General features: G+C 42.2%; 1 protein-coding gene across 2 annotated transcripts in view; it reads right to left on the bottom strand.

Annotated features, from left to right (window-relative positions):
* LOC139296008 (neuropilin-1a-like) overlaps window positions 1-19,292 on the bottom strand; it is a 66,973-nt gene that overhangs the window by 5,141 nt on the left and 42,540 nt on the right. Inside the window, exons 7-13 of one of the 2 annotated variants that reach the window (XM_070918258.1) lie at window positions 14,879-15,034; window positions 13,738-13,882; window positions 11,170-11,345; window positions 10,813-10,968; window positions 7,260-7,404; window positions 2,810-2,992; window positions 2,190-2,234 (exon numbers count right to left, since the gene is read on the bottom strand). In XM_070918258.1, coding sequence (XP_070774359.1) covers window positions 2,190-2,234; window positions 2,810-2,992; window positions 7,260-7,404; window positions 10,813-10,968; window positions 11,170-11,345; window positions 13,738-13,882; window positions 14,879-15,034 — 1,006 coding nt within the window. The remainder of the gene's footprint in view (window positions 1-2,189; window positions 2,235-2,809; window positions 2,993-7,259; window positions 7,405-10,812; window positions 10,969-11,169; window positions 11,346-13,737; window positions 13,883-14,878; window positions 15,035-19,292) is intronic. The other variant, XM_070918259.1, reaches the window with a different exon arrangement.

Genomic DNA, 19,292 nt, shown 5'->3' with positions numbered 1-19,292 from the left:
AAGGAGGCAGCGTGATGGAGCCAGGAGGAGGCTATGATGGCAGGCTTTTGGAGTGTGGCTATTTGGAACAGCAACGCTTTAGCCTCTGGACGTGGTGTTTGTTTCAAGCACACTGAGCCCTTAATCAGCCCTCAAATGTTCCTAGAAGTATTAGCTGCTGGACTCAGTTCTGTGTGACAACCAATCCTCTGTTTTACAGGCTACAAACTGCGATCACGTACGGTGTTCACACACTAAATTGGCTCCAGTTTAGAGGGGGAGAGGAGACAGCCTGAAGAAGTAACCGCACGTCTTGTAACATCAATATTAGAGAGCTGTTCCTGCTGTATTATAAATTGCATTGCTTGTGGAAAAACATATCGCACGCAACCAAACAAAAGGCTCGTGCAGATGAAGTGGGGTGAGAAAGACAGAGAGACAGCTGTAATTGTACACTTTCCCTCCGCACAGAACGCAGGAACTAAGACGTCACCACTGACAGAAAACAGCGCCAACACGTACATATGTTTGGGATCAGGACATCAAGAGAAAGAGAGACGGAGAGGAATGGAGGGAAAGGCGTGGTGCCACCAACATGCGGATGTGGCCCCCGGAAAAAACCCAAAACAGACCCCAAAAAAAAAAAAAAACGACATTTCTCTCCTTCCTTTCTGCCTGTGCCAGCAGTCGACTGGCGGCAGCGGTTCACCACAGCATCCAAGTGAACGCAGAAATCTCTGAACACTGGACATGTTTCTGAGAGGCTAATAGGATGCAGAGATGACCGTGGAGCTGGTAGCCCCCCCTCCAACCCCAAGCTGTCTTCACGCGATGCTTCGACTCGGCTAATTGAGACCCAAGAGGCCTTTATTCTCTCTCTCTCTCTCTCTCTCTGGCTCTCACTATACCTTCACTCTCCCTTTCTCTTTTTGCCTCCACCTCTGCATCCTTCCCTTGTCTCATCTCTATTCGCTGCTCCTGTTTTGCTACCTTTCGGCCGATTCACCGCTCTCCTTCTTCGTTTGGCAGTTTACTCCAAATGAACTGAATGTGGTGCATTCACAAGGGATGATAAACTCTGACACGCTGCAGAAAATAAGGCTAGGTGACAAAAACTAAGCACTGCTTTCGGTTTGAAATGCAGAGCGTACGTGGACTCACCAACCTCGATGTCTCTCTATACAATCACACCCTTTTTGTGCCTAATGTTTTCCCACCATGTGTCCCAGTTTTCCCTCTGCTGCTGAACCCACTTCCATACGATACAGTTTGAACCTCAAATGTCCTGAGCCGGTTTCAACTTGTTCCTTGATCACTATAATGTGCTGGTTCCCAAACTTCAATCTGAAGAGGTCACAAGATGACTTTTCTAAATAAGTTCCTTGCTTTCTTCTGGTGAAATAGTAGATATCTTCACCTCTTTAGGCCTAATGCGCACAACCAAGGCCATAACCTGGGAATAGGAGTTACAGGCGGACATTGCTTTGCCAAAAAGATCCGTAACCACTGCTATAGTTCAGTCTCACATGAGCATTTGCTGCTACGTTTCAAGCCATTGCCATGTAGAACACGAGGTAAATAAAACAACCATTATGTCACAAATAGCCATTTGTCTTTATTGCTTTAACTGTGTTGTGCTGCTTTTTGTTTCTTTCTCTTCACGTCATTCTTTTTCTGAATCGCTGATCGCTTTCTCATCCTCTCCGTTCCATCTGTCTTCCCCTCGCAGTTCAATTCAACTCAGTTAGATTTACTGGCATGACCGATGAAAAAACGTTATCAAAAACAATGCAGATGTATTTTAGAGCGAATCCATCAAGGTTTCTCTCTGCAGTCCAGTCGTGTCAGGGCTGAGCAGTGTCGGGCTAAAGTCTCATTTGTGAACTGGGGCAATGAAAAAGCCATTTACTCCCATGGAAGTCAGTTTCATTGTTCTCTGTGACTGCGGTCAGTACTCTTGGTGACACTGAATGATGGGACCGTTGGCTGAATTAATGAAGTGATCTGGCAACCCTGAACTGGCACATTTATTTGTACATCTGCCGGTAAAATTGTTCACCTCCACTTTAAAGTTACTGTACAGTTTAGAGAGGAGAAGAGAGGAGAGATGAAGAAATAGAAGAGATGAAGACAAAAGAAGAGGAGAGGAGAGGAATAAATGAAAGATGAGAAGAGTAAACATGGAAGCAGATTGTGGCGGACATCCTCACCTGGTATGAAGTCTATGATGGGGTCAGCCACGGTGGTGCCTGCTGCTATAGACAGATGGGACAGTCAGAGAGGGGTCAAAGGTCAGGTGTTTCGGTCCCACCCACACAGATGCCGACACATACTCAACACACCTCAGTATACGAGGAATCAATACTAAGCTTTTATGCACTCAAAGGATGCAGTTTTTGTTTTTGGATACGAATGTTTTTCAGAGAAATCTTTACTTTCCCCGTCCAAGTCCTCAAAAGTGATAATGAAGTTTTATTGCGTACGACAGTAAAAGGGAAGATAAAGGAGAATTTTAAAACTTAGATGGGCCTTTTTATCTTTTGCTCTACTTAAAAAACGTGACATAAAATTAAAGTTAAAGAGAGTTTCCTTTCTGTCAAAATGGAGGAGCACCATCGCAGTAGACATGAAAGAGATGACTGAAGAGTTTAATCTCATTTCGCTTCTTAAAACAGACTCTATAAGCAGACTTATACAAATTATTCAAATGCAAAATGCCTTCGTTTTTAAAATGTCAAATGTTTCATATTTAGCATTTTTAGTTTTTATTGTTTTGCGTCTTGGAGCTACATGAATAAAAGCATACACTCAGCGATGGAGGAGGCTTTACCCGTCACAGTGTCGTAGTCGTCGGGTGCCTCGGTCTCGCCGGCACAGTCCGGTCGTCCTTCCTCACAGTCTGGAGCCAGGGTCGTGCCGGGGACGGTGATCGGTGCTGTGGTGGTCGCTCCAAACGTGGTCATGGGAAGTGTGGAGGCGATGGCCGTGGTGGGGGGTGCTGTAGTTGTAATGTCTAAATAGGGAGGTGTATGAAAGACAAGTACGTTAGATTTCCTGCTCCGTTCTTCAGTCACTTAAAAATAAAGAAACATCAACAGAGGAAATGAAAAAAGTGGAAACGTTTAACATTAAAAGACATAAAGGCCGGACTGCAACACATTCATTTATCATATAAAAGATATACCCAGTGGTTTACACGCAGAGTGTGTGTTAAAGTGGGTGGCCATGCACTTTGTTATAGTGGCTCAGTTAAGATGTTTATCTACAAGGTTTATTGCACATGGCCTTTTCCCACTGCAAGGACTTTTCCAGGAACCCCCCCAAATAAGTCCCTGCTGAGGGAGCACTACTTTCCGATGGCCTAAGAACTGTAAGGGCAGAGATTGCAGCATTAAATGTTGCTGACTGAGCAAAGACAAACACAACTTGACTTCATTTGCCAACTGTTGCCAACGGTTACATACTTGAAGAGAAAAATGCAGTTAAACACTACAACAGAAAAATGAACTGAAGTTTTCAGTGTGATCCTTCTGTGTTGCCGCCCGAGGAAACAGTTGCTATATAATCTGTTATCAGTCTAATGAACCTGATCTTCATGGTTCCTGTGTTACGGTAGAAATGACAGCAGGAACGTTTATTTATCAGATGGGACTCAAAAATAACAAGCAGCTGAGTGGATCAACGCTACTTTTGAGACAAAGTGCTGTTGCTCGTTGCTTGCAAAAGCAAAAAAGCATCTAAAACAAAGCTGTTGCTGCTTTTGAATATATTATCAGTCTAATCAACCTCCTAAGACGTGGCAGAAACGCAAACAGGACTGTGCAAAAAGGGACTTCTGGTTGGCTTTTTGGTCGAAATGGGCCAATATGTGCCACTTATATGACAAATAAATCTTAAAACCGGGACATAATTCCTTAAAGATACTAAAGATGCTAAAAAAAAAAAGGGACTTGGACAAGATCTGATGAAACTGATGTTCACCAGATTGGAAGAAGCACTGAAATTAAAGGGGAGAGAGAGGGAATCATGTATCACCACAGCACGACATGTACCAGTTACATTTAGGAGGATTTAAGGACATCTATGCATTGTAATAACATCTGAAGCTTTGGCATTACATCATTAATGCACGGGGATTGTGACTCATTTGGTGAAAGAGATATTAGGTTGAACGGCAGACACTCTCATTGACAATCCTGCAAAAAAATACTGTCTCGATTTTTCTGGAGATTGAAGAGCCGGCAATCTCGTTTCTCATCAAGGACCAAAGCGATAACGACAGAAACTCTTGTATCTTGTTAGGCTCTGCCGTGCAGTCGATGTCTGGTGGTGTGTTTTTATGGAAATGAAGCAAATTGAACTGGAATTAGCATATGTAGGCTGTGTAAAAATCACAGATGGTCTGCATGTAATTAAACTTATTAAGGAAACGTGTCTGCGACGTTTTGAGTGGGATGGAGGTTCGCTCTCTCAACAGGATGTAAGTACATGATTTAACTCAAAGCTTGAAGCAGCAATGAACTGATCTGCAGGCGTGTTGTGGGCTTGTTAGCTTCTCTGCTGTTTTTGCTTCAGTTGCAGTGGAGGAGGAATGTAAGTACATTTACTCAAGGTTTTACGTGTAGTGGAGTGTTTTTACAGTGTGGTATTAGTACTTTTACTTAAGTAAAGGATCTGAATACTTCTTCCACTGCTGTTCAGCTGGCCTCTTGATGTCTTTGTGGAAACAGGAAGACACTCTTAGATGAATCAACAGAAACACTTCTTGAGGAGTTATTCAATAAATCCAAATGAACTGCTAGTTAAGTGATCCTACATCCAGCACCTAATGTTAAAAAGGCTTTTAATATTAACTGTAGTACAATTTGGTTATTTAATAGAATGAAATCAGCTTGTTTAGCTGTTGAGAGCCCTTGAGGTCAAAGCTTTATCATTATGTGCATTAATGCCTCAGTGAGCATCAAGGTACTGAGAAGGCTGTGATTCAGATCATTGATACTTGATTGCTAATGTGTGTGTTTGAGTGTGCGGGAAGATGTGTGTGTGGGCTTGTCTGTATCTTTAAGTGTCTTTATATGCATCTGTGTGCATTTTCCAGTGTTCACATGTGGTTTGCATCCATTTGAGTGTGTACAAATGTGTGTGGGTGCGTGCTTTTAGCAGTCAGATTAAAGCGCCTCTTATGTCTCCTGTGTGTGTGTGTGTGTGTGTGTGTGTGTGTGTGTGTGTGTGTGTTGTCTTTGTTCCCCTAAAAAAGTAAAACTCTTCATGCTGCTTCAAATACCACACTCTGTTTTTCCTCTCTCTTTTCTTTTGCTCTCACTCCTTTCACACCCTTCTCCATATGTAAACACACACACACACACACACACACACACACACACACACACACACACACACACACACACAGTACAGTTGCGTAAGTTCATTTCTTAGTTCAGTTTGTTTGTTTAATGACATAACGAGTGTTTAAGGACTTTTTCGTATGTTTTCCTTTTGAATAACTTTTTAGTTTTCATGTGGACGAGTTTATTCTTATTGGACTTCAGGGTTACATTTATTTAAATATCTAAAGCTTGCACAAAACTTGTGTGCGGGTGGTGTTGCAGCGTGTCACAGCAGCCGCGCAGTACATTAGCTGCCCGTCTACTGTCACCTTTCAAATAAACTTTACAGTACTTGATACTTGATAAGTAGAAAAAGTAATAGCTGCTTTTGAATTTTTCAGACCCCCCCCAAAAACTTTGAGGTTTTCAGGGGTTCTTAGGAGTTAATTAACGGGCCCAGGACCTCCTTAAATCCCCGGTATCTCGCAAAGTTGAAGTTTATCTCCTGTCTCCATTACTCCTCTCATCTTTCTCATGTTCTTGTCTCCTTATTCCATCCTCTTCTCTCTCTCTCTCTCTCTCTCTCACACACACTCACACACACTCACACACACACACACTCACACACACTCACACACACACTCACACACACACACACACACACACACACCTCTCATCGTCTACTCTGCAATCTCGCCTGCTTTGGCTGATCCTTATCGTTCTCCCTACAGGGCAACCAGATACTCCAGAGAGCCTCCCTCCTCCTTTCATCTGTTCCTCCCTCACCTACTGTGGGAGGTCGAGCCCTCTCCTCTCTCTCCTACACAGACACACACACACACACACACACACACACACACACACACACACAGCATCCAGCTGACCACGGCTGCAGTAGAGATAGGAGCCTCCATGGCATGAGTCAGCCCTTCAAGTACTCGCTCTCCTTACTCTCTGACTCTCATTAGAGTGCAGATAAGCAGCCTGAAGTGTAAGCAGTTCACTGTTTAATGACGGGTTGGTTGGCTGACACATTAATGCAAATGCATCAGTGCTGTATGCACGCTGGACATTTTCCCTGCTGGAGTTTTGCCTTCTTATGTCATGTAGCGTCATCATTTGACCTCTGTAGCTCACAAAGGGAAGTTTAGACGGAGGAAGCAGTGAAGGCAGCTGAGATGTTCCAGACTGGTTGCTTTAATGTTGGGGAAATTGAACAGTGGCAACGCGTATCAACCCGTGACGACGTGTACTTTGAAGCTGCCGGTCTGTGTTGGCTTTTAAGGCGGTTACGGTTTAAGCATTAGATACAGAGTCTGGTCTTGAGATGTGCTAGTTAAGATTTGTGTAAAGTGTTGACAGGTGCTTAAACTTTTATGCTCAGATTAGGCGTGAGGTCTACTCTCGTGCTATTGTGGCATAAAATTAAATATTAAAAGTGTTCTTGGTCAACATTAAGACTGACTGAAACTGAAAAACTGCATCCTTGAGCTGAGCACTATTCTCAACAAAGATCATCAACTCGGCCAAACCCAGAAACCACAGGAGGGTTCTGCTTTAATATCAACATGTAATATTGTAATATTAAAATGTAATATGATGAGACAAATCGCCATGGGGATGACAGTTTATACTTGCTCTACTTGCTGTGTGTGATGTATGTTGGCAATAAATAAAGGTTTTAGATACATAAAGCAGGCCTGTGATTCACTTTAAGATGCTCTTTCTTTCATTAGATATTATTATCACATTAGATAAGTTAATAAATGATATAAATAATGCAGATACTTAAATTATGGATATTACAAGAATCCTGGAATATATGATGCACCATTCAGGACATATAAAATCTCACCTGCTGTACTTTAAAGACAATTATTGATACATCTTTTCAACCAGGATGGATAAGTGTTGGCTTCAAGGTTTTATTTTCACCACATTTTATATCCTCACCGTCCAGTTCGCAGCCCAGCAGCTCCAGTCGGAGGCCCAGGCCCTCGTTGGTGGCTCTCTCTGGGTAGATCCTGATGAAGCGGGTCAGGAGGGGACTCACTGACCTCAGCTCTGGGGTGTCGTGGTTCATATTCCCGGTAAATATCTGCGGCAGAAGAAAGAGGGACATGTCAGGGACTTTACTTGAGTAAAGAGAGAGAATAAGCCAATTAAACAATAATTTACTGTTAAATTAACTGTATGATGTGGGGGGGTTTAAGGGAGAGAAGCCCTAAACTAAAGTTAAATAGTCATTTGTGTTGATTTTACGCAGCTCAGAGTATCAGAAATGTCATAAAAGCACAAAGTCCAAAGACCTTCCTAGTGTGAGTCAGCATTACTCTTGAGACCAGTTTTGCTAATTAAACTAACGTAAAAAAGTATTCTTCTATCAGAAGAGAGATCAGTAAAGCTCTACAATGTAATTTTAGCTTACAAAAGAAGGGAAGAAGGTACCGGATACACCAAGGCAGCACTGAGTGGCTCCGGAAGAACGAATAAACTTGATTAATTGATTGATTTCATTGAAGAACAGGAAGCCCTCAAGCCTTGAAATGTGTTTTTTTTTCTCCAGGAATTGTAGAGAATCTGTTCTTCTTTTTAAGGATGAATCAGAGAGTGTCATCAGGCAAATGATAAACTGGTAAATCACAGACAAATGGACAAATTTGACTGGTCCTTTCCTGCTATGGTTAAAACTCTGCAGCACTCATTGCACTGTAAATCCCATCTGCAGTGCCAAACAAGAATAAAACAAACAGCAACGTAAACTGTTCTAACGTCAGTCTGCTTGTGATCACGCATCGGTCAGCTCGAAGCTGAAAGCTGAAAGCTATAAAGAGGAAATCAGAAGCAGAGGCCATCCTTTCACGTGTCCAACATGGACGCAGCACACATGAAAATGGTTTCTGTCATGCTGGGAGCCAAGTGGTGGGACATCAATCACTGCTGAGGTTTTCTTTTGCCTGATGACAGGCTGCAGTGTGGCATTGTGGGTGTATCTATAGGGACGTGATCGTTTGAACAGAGACAGAAGTTTAAAGAAAACACTGCGTGAGTCTGTATGGGAAGCTGTTCTCTTTGCTAAGCTAAACACTCTTTAACATTAATCTTTGTTGAGAAAATGAAATCTGCAGCGGTTTTTGGCATTTTGTTAAATTATCACTTTTTCTGTTAACGGGAAATAAACAAAGAAAGATAGTGGCTTTAAAAATGATGCTGTCTCTCGGGTCAGTGCTACATGCTAACACTATGACAAATACAGTTGTGTTGTTGTTGCATTATTCATTGGTGCGTGTGTTTACTGTACTGCTCTGTCTTGTGCATGATGTTTGTTTTTTTAATGCTCCTTTGAACTTCATACAGTATATTGTTTTATTCTATTTTGAGGGTTTTATTTTTTTTTTTTATATCTTTGTGTCATCTTTGCCTTCCACATCACAGAATTACCGGTGATTGGATGTTTTTATGTACACAAGCTTGTACCTTCGAGTTTTTATTAGTTATATAAAGTTATTTTTATAATATAGTTATTTTTGAATGTTAATGCACTTCATAGCCCAAACATATTAGAATTAACGTATAGCTGACAGACCTTCTGTTGGGGGATAAATAATAAAATAAATATTATAAATAATACAATTAAATTCACCTCCCAAATCTTTAGGCTTAGGTAAGAGAACAGGCCAGTCTCCCACTGAATATATGCAGTCATGTTTATGCATGAGCATGTACAGTATATACACAGTGTGTCCACGTATGTACCAGCCGAGCCTTCCTGCCTCGTCTTTTGAAGAGGTTTTATAAAAAGACACAGGAAACAGAGCAGAGAGGCAGGGTGAGGGGACAGAGGAGCATCTAGATCTCCGTCTGCACTAAATCAGCAGGAGTCTGATGGCCAACCTCGTCCTCCGCCCTGCCATCTGGAACACATAGAGGAGGATGTCGCACCGACGGGGCCAGCCCGAGGAGAGGAAGTCGGGTCTTGAAAGCAACGACATGAATTTCCTCTTGAGGGTCAAAATCACTCAAATCGCCAAGAAGGGTTAGAAACTGAGACTGAGACTGAACAAATACAAATATCAGTTCCCATTTTTTTTAAATATTTTTCTATAATCTGTGACAGTCAGACTTTTGATCTTGTCTCCTTCTTTCATACCGAGCACTCGTTTTGTCTGTTTGGCTGTTTTCACCTGTCAATCACACAAAGCAGTACTGAAATGTCTTCTTTACATTTTCTGGTGAAGTTTGAGTGCCTGTAGGTGGCGCTCTTTTTCTCATTGTGGCCATTACTACTCATTTCTTCTTCTGTTTATGCTGAACAAACCAGATGTCGCATATTTCCGTCTTTACTATGAAACCTACTGTGTTTTAAATGCCTTACCTTTGATTGATGGTCTCTAATATCAACTGTATTTTCATTTTTTTCCTCCAGAAAAACACACAGAGAAAGTGTGCTTTTAGCCCTGGGTAGCACCTGCAGGCTTCCTCTCAGGCTGCATAAAGCCCTAACAACCTCCAACAATAAGACAACCTCCTGATGCCTGAGAGGTGAAACCCGGGGCGATACAAGTTGGAAAATTGCTCCAGGTGCTCGAGAAGCATAACTGTAATAACTGAAGGCGACTCAGATAAACTCAGTTCCCCTCTTCTCTTATCTGGATCATGACAGCTGGACAGAGTGTAGTGAGCAAATCCAGTTAATTCAGTTAATTCAGGTGCAGACTTTTACATATTATAGCAGGATATGATAGGAACAAATCAATCAGCAGGTGAGGCGATGAATAAATAAATGTAAAGGTCTGGTAGTAAATCCTGCTGTAAATCCTACCTCTTAAACCTTTGATTTTTCATTTTCCAGTCTGTATTTCTTTCTCCTTGAAAGCTTTAACTTTCCTTATATCAAAGTTTTGATGAGTGCGTCGGACAAAAGCATCCAACAAACAGCAGTCAGAGCTCGTATGAATAGCAGTCTATAATTTGGGGCGCTAAACATTTCATTCCAGGAGCGGCGTTGCGGCCAGTCGAGCGTCTGTCTGATGGCTTCCAGGAATTACAGTAAGAGGAGGTTTATTTCCCGTCAACAACCTTTTATCTGTCTCCTGTATAATTTACTTTCTATTAATCTGCGTCAGCCAGCATCACCATACTGACACTGAACGAGACAGAGAGCGTGGATACGGTATGATGAAGAGAGAACGCGAGGGGGAGCCAAAACAACAACTTTCACATCCTATAAGCCTTTTAGCTGCGTTCTTTATTTGCTTAGAAATAAATCTACACCTTAAGGAGCCATGTTTTTGACTTCTAAAAGCGTTACTTTATCTAAAAATGGTCAACACATGTCATCCAACCTGGCAACCCTTGTCTTGACCTGGGTTGAATGTGGGACAGAAACTACCAGATAGTAAATCTCACATCCCTAAATGATCTCTTGTTTTTTTTTTTGTTTTTGTTTTTTTTCCACATCAAACGCAGGTTGAATGCACATTACGTTTACATATGTTGAACCAACCTTGGGCTTGGTGGTGTTGTCCTCCTTGACAATGGTCCAGTCCTCTCCGTCCAGGCTGTGTCCCACCCTAAACTTCTTCATATAGACGTTCCTGTCGCGGTGTTTCCCTCCCTGGATCACCACGCCGCTCACCATCTTGTCCTGGCCCAAATCCACCTGCCAGAAAGGGGAAAGAAAAGGTTGGTTTGACTGACTGGCTCACTGACTTATTGATGAATGTACTGTAACACATGAGGAAAGAAATTAAACAAAACCCAATTACACCATATAAAATACGAGGTATATAGGGATTCAGTATCTGGCTGACAAACCACCATTCCCCATCATTAAACTTTCCAAGTTCAGCATTAAACCCACCTGTAGCCACTCGTTTCTGAAGGGCTGCTTGGTTTGCTGCCCGGTCCAGCCTGATCTCCCAGTCAGTAAGCGGGAGTTTTCAGCCACCCAGCCCCGGTCAGCGTACGACGAGGCGCTGATCTGAGCATCTGAGATCTGACCCGACACCATCCCCAGCATCCCTGAACATGGGTAGTCTGTACACAGAGAGAGAGAGAGAGAGAGAAAGAGGGATACAGTGGTGGATAAGAAACTTTTGAAAGGCGTTACAGTACGATAAGAAAGGCTACTGCCATCCTTATCTAGTCTCTGCTTTAGTCAGCAGGTTTAGTTGATGCCCTCTGGGCGCTGCTGCAGTGTTTAAACTCAAGAGTAAAAACACCAACGACTCATTTATCATCTCTGGGATGAGTTTATTTGAATTGAACATGGAACGATGTAGCTTTTTCTACTGTTATTACTTCCATTAATATCAATAAAACTACTAGCACTGGCATGACTACTCGTGCACGTGGTTCTGTTTATTCTACATAAGGTGTCTGCATACACGGAGGTGTTCACACATGTTTGGCAGCACAGAGTGTTTGCGCTTTGGTATTACTACTTCTTCTACTGTTACAAGGGCTGTGTTCAGACCAACAACAGCACTGAGCCTTCTTAGCGGGTGTTCAGAACGAAAACAGCCCCACGTTTAAGAAAGCATTGCTTCCAGTGAGATGATGAAATATGATCCGGGAAGTCCAGTCCAGTCCAGTCCAGTCCAATCCATCAGTTTTTAGGCTTATCGAATGCTGAAAACACTGTACAACGGTTTATAATACTATGAGGAGGGACTTAACAACTCTGGAAAGTTATCATTTTATCCTTCATTTTTGGGCAAAGCAGCGCCTGATAAGCCAGGGTCAACTCTGATGAACCTGGATGTATAACATGGACTGGACTTCCAGGATCAAGGCAAGAAAAAGCCAATTATTTACATACCCAAAATGAAAAATTAGCCTCAAAGGGTTTTACCAGCTCTACAATGTACGACTCCCTCTATTCTTAGCCCCTTCATGAGGAATGAGGAACAACTTCCCTGGAAAAAAAGGAGGAAAACCTCAGATTTTATCTTCTGACCCTGAAGCAGGGTAAAACATAAACACCACCATTTGGGTTATTTTTAATGCAGGGCTATTTTTGGCGTGAATGCCTGCTACAACTACTGCTACTGTTACAACTGAATATGCTACTAAAATTTGGAATTTGTGCTTTTTGCTCGTCCATCTGAGATTGGCACGAGTACACGCTGTCAGAAGTCAAGAGGCAGCTGGTGGTAGAATCCTTGAAAAATGTTGGAGCTTCAAAGTCTTGTCTCATGGGCACTTGACACTGATAGACTCGCCTGTTGAAGGGGATGCTACACGTGACCTTGAGGCTACAAGACAATCTGTTGAACAACCAGGCCCGTCTGCTTAGTCTAATGTTGGTCAAGTATTAGCAAATATACTGGGATAATTACTGGATAACTGATAGGATTAAGCTGTGCTTTTAGTTGCCTCGGAATAAGAAAACCTAATGAAACTCTAAAATAAGTGGACACAATGGTCTGGTCATTATGAGCCAAGTTAAATCCATTATCCACAACAAGCTAGAACTAATATCCGGGCTCGAACAGTCGTGGTCTCAGTGTGATATCTGTATTTGAGTTATATCTGGCACTTTACAACAGCTCCTGAGGATGTAAATTCCTCCATAATGTGAATTTACAGCTACTCAGTGTTCTTTATGGAAACCCCCTGCAGTACTGTCTGTGTGTGTTCTTGTGTTTCTGTGCTTATTAGTACTAAGTGTCCTCCCAGGGATAGAAAATAATGGGTTAAATGGGCAATGAGCATGTCTTTTATGTCTTTCTTTAAATTGCATGTTTTGAATTAGGAGTCTGGTTTAAGATTAAATATTGACATTGGATTCAATCTAGGTCAAAATGAAGATCAAATTCAATGTTACCGGTTGTGGAGTGAATGAGTTATGTTTCAAGTTCAGTACCTTCACACCGCACACACACACTTTCCCAGTTTCCCAGTTGTGTCGTTATATCTCCTGAATCACCTGTCTAGCACTCCACAGCCTGCTCTCCTGTGAGTAAGAGCCTAATATCTGCTTTATGGAGCTCTCCTACTGAGAGTTGCTTGTAGCACATCAAGGACTGAGGTTTATGTAATGTTAGAGGATGAGTAATGAGGCAGCATGATTTTCCTCTGCTCCTCTGTAATGAATAACGGTGTCCTTCTGTGGGAGTTTGCGTTCGCCTTGGAAGCAGTGATTATTTTAAATCAAGAGAGAGCAGCAGGAGATTCTCATCCGGCAGCCAAAAAGATTCTAGTTTGATTCACGATGTGCAAAAGTGAGAAAATGATATTAAAGGGAGAGTGTATGGGCTGAAAAGAACAGCCGTCCAGTGCCAAAAGCAGGTAAAACTTGTCAAGAAGTGTTCTTGACTGTCACTCAGTCTTTTCACACTAACATTACTTTGTCTGTTCCCTTGGAGGTCAAGCTGGTGGCGTAGCCTCACATCATGTACTGTATGTGTGAGTTTGCTAACGTCACCTGATGTTCTGCAGCCGTAGATCTCAAAGCGCATACAGATGCCTTGCTCCCAGGATATGGGGCGGATGCGGATGTAGCGAGCCAGAGTCTGTTTGGGGAGGAAGGCATGAACCTCGTCCGTCGGGTTGTGGTTGCCCTGGAAGATCTGAAGACGAGAAAATACAGAAAACTTAAGTTACTTCTTCTGCTGAAAACATCAGCGATGCTGCTGTTACTGAAACTGGTACAAATGTTGTTAACTACTAATACAGCGACTACTACTTTAACAACCACTGTCTGATGTGGATGCTGCTACTGCTATACAAGTATTACCACTGCCAGGACTACTACTAGAAGTACAACTGTACTACTACTGCTCCTTCTGCAGTTATTACTACTGCTGCTGCTGCTTTTACCAACTACTGCTTCAACTGTTTGTTTTTTCCACCACTACAACTTGAAATGAGTGCTGGCACTGCTGCTACTAGAGGTATTACCACCACTACTACTACAATGTGACCACTACGGCCACTGGCACCACTACTACTTCAACTTCTACTGATGTGTCATCGGCTGTGGCTACTACTGTCTCCACTGTTACTACTGCAACAGCAAAAACTACACTACCATATTTGTCGCTGCTAACTTACTACAGCAATTACTCCTGCTACTACAATAAACTCCTGGTATGTTGTGGTTTAAGCAGAATCTGGTTTGACTTATACTGAAACTGGCTGTTCAACATGAGGAATTGGAGCCGAATTTAGCTCCCTGGTAAACTCTTCCGGCTCGATTTAACAGTAGTTGAGACTTTGACTTGATTTGTTTGTTGCCAGCGTGTTGTAGCACGTCTATCAATAAGTGGCTTAATGAGAAACTCGGGAAGCTATCCATTTATCTCTGCATCAATGTCACTAAGACAACTTCCAGACCAGTGTTCCTCAGAAGAAATGGATTGTGATTTTGATGAGAGACGTGGGATGTAAAGCAGACTCTCAGCGCGCGCATTTCAGTCAACGCTTGTTGCCAAATGCTGTCAGCCTTAGAAAACATTGAATCAGCCATCCACACTTCCCTCCCCATTGATTAGAGAGCAGAGTCCTCCATTACTCATCAATATTAGATGATGTGGGTTGTTGCAGCATGAATTACTCATCATTACCTTCTGCTTCGAGCCCTCCTTCACGGTGACCCAGTCCTCTCCGGTGGAGCTCAGGTCCACTTTGTACGAGCGAACATAGTAGTGCTTCTTGGTCTCTTTGGAGATCGCTCCCTGCGTCCCGATTGCTGAGACGAATCTGAGAAATCCCAAGTCCACCTGGAAACACAGTAAATACAATAAGGACGGGTACGTGGAAAAATTCATACAGGATGTACAAGCGAAGTACGCCAGGGAGTTCATCCGACAGGGCTGTGTGGGGGTACCAGTTAGGAACCACTGGCCTAGATGTAAAAGAAGTAGATTTGCGATGGAATGGATGGATGGAGAGAGAAAATTAGAAAGGCTTTCCCCTCTCACAACAAGTACTGTCAAAAAGCACTTAAGAAAGGAAATGAAAGCTTGATGACGCAAAGGTTTTGAATTTTAAAGCCTGATTTAACCCCAGTCTGCTCAAGCATAAGGTTGTCTTTGTACTAGGCAGATCTTAAAGTGTCAAAGTGTGTAACAAAAAGAAGTTTTCTTCTTGGACATTACAGACAAAATATAATTTGAACGTTTGTATGCATCACCAACTTATACCTAAAGAGATAAAGTATCATCCTACAAATACAACACTGCCTTGTACCATGTTTCACTTGAAGCATATGAGAAACAAGAGGCTCAGATGTCATTAATTATACTGTGATCCGTTCATAAGCAGACAGTGAAAAATCAGAGCAGGACGCTGGAGATATAGGCAGCCCCATTTGTTAAGACATCCGCCTCTTTACCACATAACGAAGCCCTTTACAGGAACATTATGCAGTAAACTCCACTACTAAACTGCTGACAAGTGTTGTAAGTCATGAGTACTCTCCTTAATCATATTCTCCACAAATATCTACTTAAACCTGCTGAGATGAGAAGCTGACAGCTGAAATAGCTTTTAAAATCTTCTCGATCATGTTAGTTTCCGTTGTGGCGACGGTGTGAAAATCATGCAAGACAGGACATTTCTTAGGTAATTCCCTTTGGACGCACTTATGCATGTACGTACACTGCGTTCTCTCATTATCAACAAAACAATCCTTTTCCAGAAGGGGATGCAGCGCGACATGTGATTGAGGTCATGTGTTTAATTCCGGCCTGTTGGAGTCAGGGGTACAATGAGGTTTGAGCCTCAGGCTGCTGAGCCACAAGGATGTCCAGAAGAGTCTGTTTTCTGAGATACCGAGGAGTGTGTGTGACATCAAACTCATTTAGAGCATAACAGACAGTGTGTGTGTGTGTGTGTGTGTGGGGACCAGCTCAGGATCAATTTTACGGCTGTCCACCCGCATCACTAATGACTAGTGTATGACCCGTGGTGTGTGTGTGTGTGTGTGTGTGTGTGTGTGTGTGTGTTTGTAACCCCTAGGATGTGATAGACCAACAGCAGATTTTGTGAGAGAGACTGAGAGTGAATACGGACAAAATATATAAAAACTTGAAAAGAGTCATCTCCTTAAATGTCAGCATTTCAGGAAATATGCTACTAAAGAGAAGATTTATCATTTTAATCTTGCGTCAAGTACAAAGAGGCCCAGGTTAGCTTAGCTTAGCACAAAAACCATAAGCCAGGGGGAACTGCTAGCCTGGTTTTCTAAGCAACATCCTCATGGCGTGAGCTGGGTTGCCAGGTTGTAACTCTGGATAAAACCCCTTTGATTCTCACTAACTTGATGAAATATGCAACATTAAAAAAGACACAGCTATTGTTTTACTTTTGACAGACAACGCTTGCTTCAAGTCTTTGTGCTAAGCTAGTCTTAACACACACTCTTTGTACTGACAGACAGAGAAGAAACTGTTACCCCCCCCCCCCCCCCCATCATCTGATTTGGGTAGGTTAACAAACAAGCATATTTCCCAAAATGTCAGAGGTCAGGGTCAAAATGTCACGGTTTAACCCGACTCTCTTCGCAAGACTCTACTGACGCAGAACCAGCAGCGGCTGATGGTATTTACATCTTGTGCTAATTATTTAGCACATAAAATGGTCAAAACTATAAAACACAAAAAATTATATATTCTCAGGCAAATAAACCCCCAAAACAAACCAATTAACCAGAACAAACTAACTAAGTTCAGGTTTCCATGTCACACATCTGGAAACTCAAGCTGGACCTGTATGCCTGCCTTAAGGACAGGACCGTCTGTGTTCACATATGCACATGAACTGGTGCTAAATCAGTGCAGACATACAGTTCATAGTATGGAGATTATCTAAAGCAGACGCACAGGTTTTAGGATTATCGTTTTGAGTACTACTTTATTAGTAATCTTTATTCAAACAATGAATATATGTAATTTTAGAATTGAGCTCCTCATTTGCAAGACAGTAACTCATAGAGTTTGCAACTCTATGAGTTACTGTCCTCACTCAACCTCCCACTACCATTCTTCAGCTTGTGTTTGACTCTTAAAAAGACTCTACAGACTCTACAGACCCTGGCAGTTAGCTGTCACAGCTTAAAATAGCCAACATTTCTCTGATGGCTGAGGGTAATTCCCCAGTTTGATTGTATGACTAGACTGACTAAACGTATTGTCTTGTGTCTGATTGAGTTAGAAAACCCAGTGTAGTAAACAAAGCCACAAACAGAGACACAAGTCTCAGGACACACTCGCCAGACATCCTAAGAACAGATTCCACGTCACAGAACCTCCATTTTTGGAAGTTATTTTGTTTTTAATTTGTTTTTGAATAAACAAATATGAACATCCTAATTTCACAAGCAGTTTCATGTGTTCAAAGCAATTCTTAAAATGAGTAACTGCAAGTGAAATTACAGCGACCTTATCGCATCTCGTGGCTATACTTTCTTCCAGTTTTCTCATGAAATTAGGATCTAAGTGCTAAATAGCAGATAAAAAAAAAAGTACTTGTTCAGATGGTCGAGGCTTTTTATCTCAAAGCAGCAAAAAGAGGCGTCCAGAAACAAGTCTTTTCAAAAGATAGTTATCATCAAAGAGAGCAGCAGCGATAACAGAAAGCCTTACAGTAGTCTTTTTAAATCAATGATTCACATACTGTCCATATATCTAACTTTAAGAGAAAGAATGTGTCTCCGTACACAGTTATCGCATCAAGTTCCTCCAAACTGCATTAAAGCATGAAGTGGAATCGATTTACTTCCATAACTGCGTATTAAATGAGGTGACACTCCGTTTGATTTTCATTCCACTTCCTTCAACTAAATGAAATTGCTTGTTTGTTGAGTTTGGAAATTATCCGTTGCATACCAAAATACACAGCGCTTCAGTATGTGGGATGCCTGTAATATATGGTGTGTAATTATGTTACCATAGAGATGTCGCTGCCGTGATACTGTACATGGGAAGCGACCAGAGGCCATTATTTAACTTCTCCCACTGTTGCTTTTTCAGGAAATGGGAGGAAAATAGCTTCTCGTGGGTCTGTGTGGGCTTGGAGACTGACAGGGAGACCCCTGGGAAACTGTGTTTTGTGGGATCGGTCACCGTCGTTCCCAGCTGCGTTCTGATCTACGTTCCCACGAGATGTACCCCCCCCCCCGAACACCACACACACTGTATGCAACAAAGACACTGTGTATCGTAGGTTTTGGTGTGAAATGAAGATAATCAAGCTACTGGTCACAGGTTATGTCTTTGGTGTTGTGAGCAGTACTTGAAGGGTTTTTAGAGGCCTTGAGAAGTGAAAGTATGTCACAAGAAAAAAGTTATCCTTTGAATCATCTTGTGACCCCTCAGATCTCACCTGGTTTGGACAACACTGAAGGGAAAGGCTTCTTTCTAGAGTTGCGATTGTGCACAGACATGCCTCTCAATAGATCAGAATACAATGCAGCCGTAAGAGAGGTCGCTTTTCCTGTAAGGGGAGTGGGCAACTCTTGGAAGGTAAAGGTAAAGGAGGTGAACCAAGAATGAAAATCACATCAGAGAGTAACTCTAAAGCTGAATCAACTACTTGAGTGACATTTTGATAATCCGTTAATCAAGTAAAAATGATAAACACTCACTAACTCCAGCTTCTCGCTTGTGAGGATTTGATGATTTGCTTTGTCTTATTCGACAGTTAACTCAATGTGTTCTCGTGCTGTTGAAACAAAACAATCACCTTTGAGAGCATCACCTTTGTTTTCAACAGTTCTGAAAGTGAAAAAACAGACAGTTTCCCAGAGTTTGAATAAAATAGAATTGTTGATGTTGCCCCAGTTTAAACAGGAAAAGCCTCAGCACTTACAGTAATCCATTGGCCCGCTGTTGCTGTTGTTACATGTTTTCTGTAGCGGCCGGTCAAAGCTCCATTCTCCAGACTTCCTCCATCAAATGACTAAGGCTAATTGCTCCTCCATCTTCTAATTACTCAACACTTGGCAGTGCCTACATTTATGCCACAGAAAATAGTCAC

Source organism: Enoplosus armatus, chromosome 14 (assembly GCF_043641665.1).
Source record: "Enoplosus armatus isolate fEnoArm2 chromosome 14, fEnoArm2.hap1, whole genome shotgun sequence".
Classification (NCBI taxonomy): Eukaryota; Metazoa; Chordata; class Actinopteri; order Centrarchiformes; family Enoplosidae; genus Enoplosus; species Enoplosus armatus.
The sequence above is the reverse complement of the archived record's forward strand: the minus strand, read 5'-3'. Positions and strand labels throughout refer to the sequence as shown.